General features: G+C 40.8%; 1 protein-coding gene across 1 annotated transcript in view; it reads right to left on the minus strand.

Annotated features, from left to right (window-relative positions):
- Positions 1-2,755: 2,755 nt before the first annotated feature.
- nebl (nebulette) overlaps positions 2,756-8,051 on the minus strand; it is a 146,693-nt gene continuing 141,397 nt past the window's right edge. Inside the window, exons 6-7 of the mRNA XM_083778164.1 lie at positions 4,572-4,696; positions 2,756-3,957 (exon numbers count right to left, since the gene is read on the minus strand). Coding sequence (XP_083634290.1) covers positions 3,781-3,957; positions 4,572-4,696 — 302 coding nt within the window. The 3' untranslated portion in view covers positions 2,756-3,780. The remainder of the gene's footprint in view (positions 3,958-4,571; positions 4,697-8,051) is intronic.

The following is an 8,051-nucleotide window of genomic DNA, read 5'->3' on the forward strand; positions in this document are numbered from 1 at the left end:
ATTTTGTCCACTTGTATTCGCAAACATATTCTTTTGGTTCACTTGTGCTCTCTGGAGCTTATTCAATGGTCATTGTAAATGACAGAATTTGTTTTTGTTGACAAACTTTTTATTATTATTTCTCGATGTGATACACTGCAACAATATGACAAAACGAAAAACATGAACTGAGATCAAATGACTGATGATTATACATTACATGTTAATAGAATCTGTGAAAACAAATGTTTTCGCAATGAAAACCTTGATAAGCTACAATACGCAAAAGAAAAACCAACAACAACACAAAATCAAGTTTTATAAATTGACAACAAAACGCCTATTAGGCAATCAATATCTATTCTTCATTAGGCATGGAACCGAAACTACCAACGTGTAAATAAGTCTTCTAGTGCCAGTGGTTCCCAAACTTTTCAGGTCAAGAGTAAGAGAGATTAGATGTTTGCCCGGGACCCAAACTATAGTGAAAATAGAAGATCTAGCCTACAAGAACACGTGTCGCTTCGTGCTGCATTGCGAGCTTGTAGATCGGCTATTTTCAACCTCCTAATTAATTAAAAGTATCATTATTATTTATGGAAATTCTTAGATCTGTTTGTTTTTAAATGTATACAATTATAATCATTATTTCTTTATTGTATATATTTTTTTGCTCGAGTCGATACCCATATAAATTGGTCCGTGACCCACAAATGGGTCCCGACCCACTGTTTGGGAAACTGTCTTCTATTGAACTTGGGAAATGACATATCGTCAAAGTCAGTGTATTTCTGTAGTACTGTATATAAGTGGGGTCCGGGGACCCCAGGGGTCCTTGAGAGAGTTCCAGGGGGTCCCCAGCTAAATCATTTGGACCATTTGTACAATCTCAGAGTTAAATTAACATTGATTTTACAATATAAAATGGGGTCTCAGAGATAGAAATGCCATTAAATGAATGGGGGTACGTAGACTAATGCATGTCAAACGGGGTGTCCTTGAAATTAAACTGGTTGAGAATCACTGCTGGAGCCGTACAAATCTTCTCTTATGGGGGTCCCTGGCATATCTCTTCAAATGGGGTCAGTGTCCGTGGGCTAATTAGTGTCAATTTGGGGGTCCTTGACATGAAAAGGTTTGGGAACCACTGCTGTATACTGGACAGGATGCATCATTTTATTTCTGTAGACAGTACTGTATACTGTATGACAAGATGAATCATCTTATTTCTGTAGTACTGTATACATAGTAATAAAAGAATAGAGACCGAACTGGAGCGCTAGTATTGACTTACTGTATGACAGGATTTTCCACACAGCAAGACAGGAAACACTATAGCATATGAGCAATTACACCTTGCAAATAAATGGACACAACCCATACTGGAAGAAATTTGCCGCCATTTGCAACACTGGAATTTCTTTATAATGGGATAAATCTAGTAGTATTCATCCAAATTTAATTTGCAATCTGCTTTATGCTGCTTGTATTAAACGACTTTAAACTTACCAACAATGCAGCAGTAGGGAAAGCTTGAATTATCCTCTTTGAAACTGCAAAGCGTTTGTTTCATAATAGACATGTTATGATGCTACTTTCTGTCAAGAAATTCCGTTCTGTGAGATTTTTTCCAAGTGTTGGAGTTTGGAAGCACTCGTTTTTTTTATTAACAGGTCGTGCTGCTGCCTCCTGCATTATGTGTAAATTCTTAACAGATTAATACAAGCAGATCCGAAATTAAACAAAATGTCAAACATTTTGTCTTTATTAATGAAAGAAATATAATAAAACATATTGCATGGCTTCTTATTTCAACACGATGGCTTTTCCTGGAAGAGAAAGGCTATAGTTTTCATTAATTTGGAATCATTGCCATTGATGTCATTGGTAGGCAGGTTTCTGAAGGTCCACAGCCCACTAGACAGAAATGCTGCCATCATTTAATGAGCATGATTGAGGATAAATTAATGATAAGGCAATGCAATGAAAATGGGTATTCCTTTAAGCGCTTTTTTTCATCTGTTTTTTTTTAAAGAGCTGAGCTGTAAGCTCATGACTTGCAGTTCTTCAATTAATGACATGCCCGAAATAGTTACGCCAAGGTTAAAGTGGTTGACAAAGAAACCAACGCAGTTTGATACAAGAAAACAATACAACAGTGTGTTAGTTTATTCAAAACTCGGGTTCCCACAACATCAAGAGGTTAGTGTCTGTTTAAATATATAGAATTTGATTGTAAAACCGAGCAAGTAAATAATTCTCTCTCTTCCTCTCTGTCAAAAGTGTCTCACATCGCTTAACCTGCTGACACAGGAATAAAAAAAACCCAACCTGGATACAAAAAAAATAAAAGAGTAGAATTTAATTTCTGACCAGAGAGAGGGGAGTAGACAGCTTGTTTCATCCCTGCCTTCCTTCAGCCATAGTTGTGTCGCTCCATAGAGCGTCCCCCCTTTCAGAACGACGAGGGACCCAGGAAATGATTTCCAATTCATTTTCCCCATAGGCTTTTCAAAAAGTATTTATTTAAAGACGTTTACGCCACGGACAAATCCAACTCGAGTTGTGACCAATCGTGACAATAAACACAATGCTTTGGGCCGATCAAATAATTAGAAAGAATTTGATGGGCCCATTGTCATGATTTGTCACGAGCCGAGTTGGCTTTGTCCGCGGCGTAAACGTCTTTACATAAATACTTTTTGAAAAGCCTATATGAGGAAAATGAAGGGGAATTATTTCCTGGGGCCCTCGTCGTTCTGAAAGGGGGCGGGACTGCGATGCTCTATTTTCCTCTAGTTATAACCATAGATATTTAAAAGGTAGATGCCTCATTGGCCGCTGCAGTTCATTGGAGCGACCCCATTGGCCGCTGCAGTTCATTGGAGCGACATCATTGGCCGCTGCATTTCATTGGAGCGATGTGTCTCCAATGAAGGCGGAAGTCAAGCGAATGTGCGGAAGGCCCGCTGCGTCACTGCCACTCAAGTGACTACTGGCAAATCACAGCGCGTCTTTTCCGGGACTTATCAATTCAATCCAAGGGAGCTGTATTGGCATGAGAAAACCAACGTTAGCATTGCCTGTCTGATTGGCCTATAGAGGGGTATACGTGTGACATCATCATCAAACCCGGAAGTTATGCAGGAACGCCTACTGAGTGGCAAAAACCTACTTTCTGGCCTTGACAGGCCATGCATTCAAACAGAAAAGTCTTATCTGATTGCATTAAATAACGTTAAACAAAGTTAAACTCACTTTGCATGTTGCTTTGCCACTCGATGTGCCATTCACTTTAAGCATGCGCATAGTACGCATACCCTCTATACCGAACTTCCCCTTCCGTGACGCACGCGGAAGCTTAGCAAGCTTCATGCTTCCCAAGCCTCCAGTAAGGCTTGCCAACGTTGAAGCTGCGAGATGTAGCGGTGAAAACTGGAACTGCAGGCAGGCCCCTGGGTGGGGTTTAACATTGAGCACTTCTGCATTTTTAGGAACCACATTTTGGTGGCCAAATAAAAAAGAAAATGCAGAAGTAGACCCGTTCTTCCGGGTGCTTCAAAACGCCACTGAGCAACTTCCATCGAAATGAATAGCATGGGGGGCTGTCCGCACTCTATCCTTTATAACGCTATGATGCTTCGCAAGGGAACTCGGGAAAGCTTGCCTCCGTGTTGCCTGCAAGAGAGACACACACGCCCCAGAGCCGAAAGGAGGCGGCTACCTTTTTATGTCTATGGTTATAACACTCTATGTAGTTGGCTGACCACATGCCTATATCCCCTCCCTCCATCTCCCTCTCTAGTTGTAACACTCCACGTAGTTGGCCGGCAGCATGCCAGACTTCCCGGTGCGCTGCACCGTCCCGTACATCCAGCCCTCGTCGATGGACTGCGCGTTGACGATGACGTCGCCGTCTCGGAAGGACACCTCGTCGTGATCCTGAGCCGCGTAGTCGTAGAGTGCGCGGTACATGCGCTGCGGGCCACGGCAAGCACCAAATCAGAAAAGAAAGAAAGAAAGAAAAAAAGAGACCCGTTTCAGCATTGTATCGAATGATTATAGCCAAAGATATATTACAATGGTGAGCCCATGCATGCAGTAGTACAGCCACATTTTTCCACACTTCAAACTTCAACGTGTTCAGCTTTATGCAGTTATTTGAGCTTGTGTTCTTATTTTTGTAAATGCTTTTGCATGATGAAGGGTAAGATCTTTCGGGGTGGTGAACACGTCACCATCCATCATCACGGCACCGGGCCAATGGTCCATTTTTGCAACAAAAACAAATATTCAGCTTTAATACATTTTCTACTGTACATCATGACTAAATCCCGACACTAAATCCCAGGTGATATCTAGTCTCATCTCACAATCATGAATATGATCTCATTAATTTATAATAGGAATTTACATTCATGTTTTATACCTGTACAATTAAACCAAACTAAATTCTAACGAGATAAACTAAACTATCTATATCTATATCTAACTATATAAACGAACACAGGTCAGAAATACAAACCATTCCAGCGCTTTCTATTGAACAGCAATAGCAATGTATACTTTCATAGTTTACACCTGGACCGTACCATGGTGGTGGAGTGTGGGGGGGAGGTGAGTGATCTCACTGATGACATGCTGGTCTGGTGCATGTAACCATGGTATCCCTGTGGCTGCTGCACCCCCTGGTGGTACGCCCCGGGAAGTACTGGAGCTGAGAGAGGGGGCATTGGTCAATTAACACCGTCTATAAAGTATCAATGTTTTAGGTTGCAGAAGGAGGAGAGGACTGCACTGGAGCAGCTCACGGACATTTAGAGCCTTTTATTAGTATAAAAAAAACGACTAACGTTTCGACCTTGCGGTCCGCAAGGTGGAAACGTTCGTCGTTTTTGTATACTTGGCACCTAATAAAATGCTCCCAAACAGAATAGTCTCTGTGACACATCTAGAGGCCACAATCTGCATTAAAAGATGTTCCTATAGAAGCTTTGTCACACTGCTCGATATACTTTCTCAGAACATGGCTGCTCCTGGCGTGAACTCAGCATAAGCCTGAAGGGAGTAGTCATTCATTCATCACAACATGAGTTAAACATCATTGTGAATTCAGACAGCTCAGTGTAGGCTTCACACGCATGCACCACCTGTAAACAAGAAGAAAAAAAAGCAACCACATTGTCAAAAGAGAAATGGCATTTCACCATTCGAGTTGTATACTGTATATGTATATAGTTATAATCTATTTCTTAAGTCCCTAAATTAAGTTCTAGGTCTGTTCCGATATGCGTCTCGAGTTCCACGTGATTTCATTTGTCTTTGGCAGCCAGTATGAGAGTAAAGAGGTGAATGCTGTGTAGAGTAGAGTATGTTAGGTGAATTTAAGGGTTAAAAGGCATGCCATCAAAACTGCTAGAAAGAACAGAGAGACATCAGAGGCTGTAAAATCATCAGTGTTCATTTAATCCTGAGAGGGTACAAAATGGTACAAATCTATTTACGATTGAGAAGAGCACACTTTGTGCGTGCACAGCTTTGTGCGCGGTTCGGTTGGCCAGGTCATGGACCATGACGTATGCAGACTATATGCGGAAGTGCCGTTTACGCCTGTGCTTTACGCCTGCGCGAAGTTCTCGTGGGTCATCAAGAAAATGTATACACATATTATGTAAAAATGATTACAAATACATTTAAACCATGATTGTTACAAAACCCCAATAAAGTCAATGGGGTCCGGGGCTGAAAAGTTTGGGAACCCTTGGGCTAAATGAACACTCATAAGTTTACTATAACCAGTGAGTGAGTGTGTGTGTGCCCGTGCACGTATGTGTGTGTGTCGTGTGCACGTCATCACTCAGTGTGTGTACCAGGTGTAGAGTTGCTGCTACGGTCCCATAGCTCGGAAGGCAGAGAGCTGACCGATTGAGGCTGACTGTGAACTGACAGCTGAGAGGCCTGTCTGCTCAGTCTGCTACTAGTGGCACGCTCTGAACCACCAGCAGAGGGCAGCACACACACGGGAAACGACACAGAGAAGGAATGAGAGAGAGAGAGAGAGAGAGAGAGAGAGAGAGAGACAGTCACACAGACACAGAAAGATGAGAATCATGGAAATGCATATTAAGAACTAAAAAAATGACAGTTCTTAAAATATGACAAGAACAGACAGAATGAAATAGAGTAGGCTATGAGGGAGGAGAGGGAATTCGAGAAGAGAAGAGAAGAGAAGAGAAGAGAAGAGAAGAGAAGAGAAGAGAAGAGAAGAGAAGAGAAGAGAAGAGAAGAGAGAGAGAAGGTAGGTAGGTACCAGACATTCTGTGGAGGCTCTTGGACTGGATGTTGTCCACCACAGGATCAAAGTCAAAGATGGAGCCTGGGTCTGTTCTCCACACCTTCAAGTCTTTACAGGTCATTTAAGAGGTCAATCAGAAGTCACAAAGGTCAAATCAATTCCACCACTTTCACTTAATGTTAACACATTGTATGCTAGAGTTTTCTATTTGCTCAGGCTTGCTGGTGCTAAGCGATTAACATTGGACTTTTGAACTTTTTAGGGGCCCACAGCGAGGGGCCTCTTATAGCTAGAATCACATCGTATAAATAAAAAGTAGGCCAAACATGTCCACTTCAATTTAAAAAAAAAATAATGATTCTACCATCTTCCATTCTGGAGATATTGACCTTTTTCTAAAACCTGCTTTTGAAGGCACGCTGCTCGCTTGAAAAAACAGCAGAGATATGGAAGGTTGAAGTTGACAGACATTGACAGACAGATATAAAAATGAACACAAATAATATCATATACATACTACACAGTACACACTGAATGAAAGCCCTGAATGTCTACTTTTAGGAGGAAAACAAATACACATGGTCCCATGTATAGTTTGTCAGTAATTGGCTATTGAATGCAGCTTGCGCCCACCAGAGAGGATTTCAGAAAATGCATGGACCAGAAGAACTATTATTCACAAAATAAGGCCTATAGCGAAATGTACATACTATATACCGTATGAAACAGAAGACTCTCTGCTTTCATAAGAAAAATACTTCTACTGTAATAATAATAAAAATCACACCCCTGTGAAGTGAGCAGTGCAATGTTGCACAACATTGCACTGCTCACTTCACATGGGTGTGATTTTTATTATTATTACAGTAGAAGTATTTTTCTTATGAAAGCAGAGAGTCTTCTGTTTCATACGGTATATAGTATGTACATGTCGCTATAGGCCTTATTTTGTGAATAATGGTTCTTCAGGTCCATGCATTTTCTGAAATCCTCAGAGTATTTTAGACAAGACAAGGAACTGACAACTAAATATTCACAAAATAAGGCCTATACATACTATATACCGTATGAAACAGAAGACTCTCTGCTTTCATAAGAAAAATACTTCTACTGTAATAATAATGAAAATCACACCCCTGTGAAGTGAGCAGTGCAATGTTGCACTGCTCACTTCACAACATTGCACTGCTCACTTCACATGGGTGTGATTTTTATTATTATTACAGTATTAGTTTTTTTCTTATGAAAGCAGAGAGTCTTCTGTTTCATACGGTATATAGTATGTACATGTCGCTATATGCCTTATTTTGTGAATAATAGTTCTATAGGTCCATGCTTTCTCTAATCAGACCAGTGTGTGTCCAGTGGAAACCTCGTATGAATCTGATCTCAGGTCAGAATGGGCTAAAGTTCTCTCTGAAAAAGAGAATTTTATAAATGAAATGGATTCAATAGTCTAGTATTGACAAACAGTATATGGGATATGTGTATTTTATTTGTTTTCCTCCTAAAATTAGACATTTAGGGCTTTCATTCAGTGTGTAGTTGATACTTTATTTATGTTTATATCTGCCTGTCATGATAACGTCATGATGATGATGATTCTATGCACATATGTGATCATTGTCTCAGTAAACAAAATCAACAGATCGTTTGATAGCATAACAGTGACTTGAGAGGTTGACATGTCTGGACATGAACCACAGGAGCGACTCAACTCGCAGTGGGGGGGGGGGGTTCCACGACATGTCTGGACATGAACCACAGGAGCGATAAG

The sequence above is a fragment of the Protomyctophum parallelum genome (genome assembly GCF_964188405.1).
Source record: "Protomyctophum parallelum genome assembly, chromosome: 12".
In the NCBI taxonomy this organism is placed as follows: Eukaryota; Metazoa; Chordata; class Actinopteri; order Myctophiformes; family Myctophidae; genus Protomyctophum; species Protomyctophum parallelum.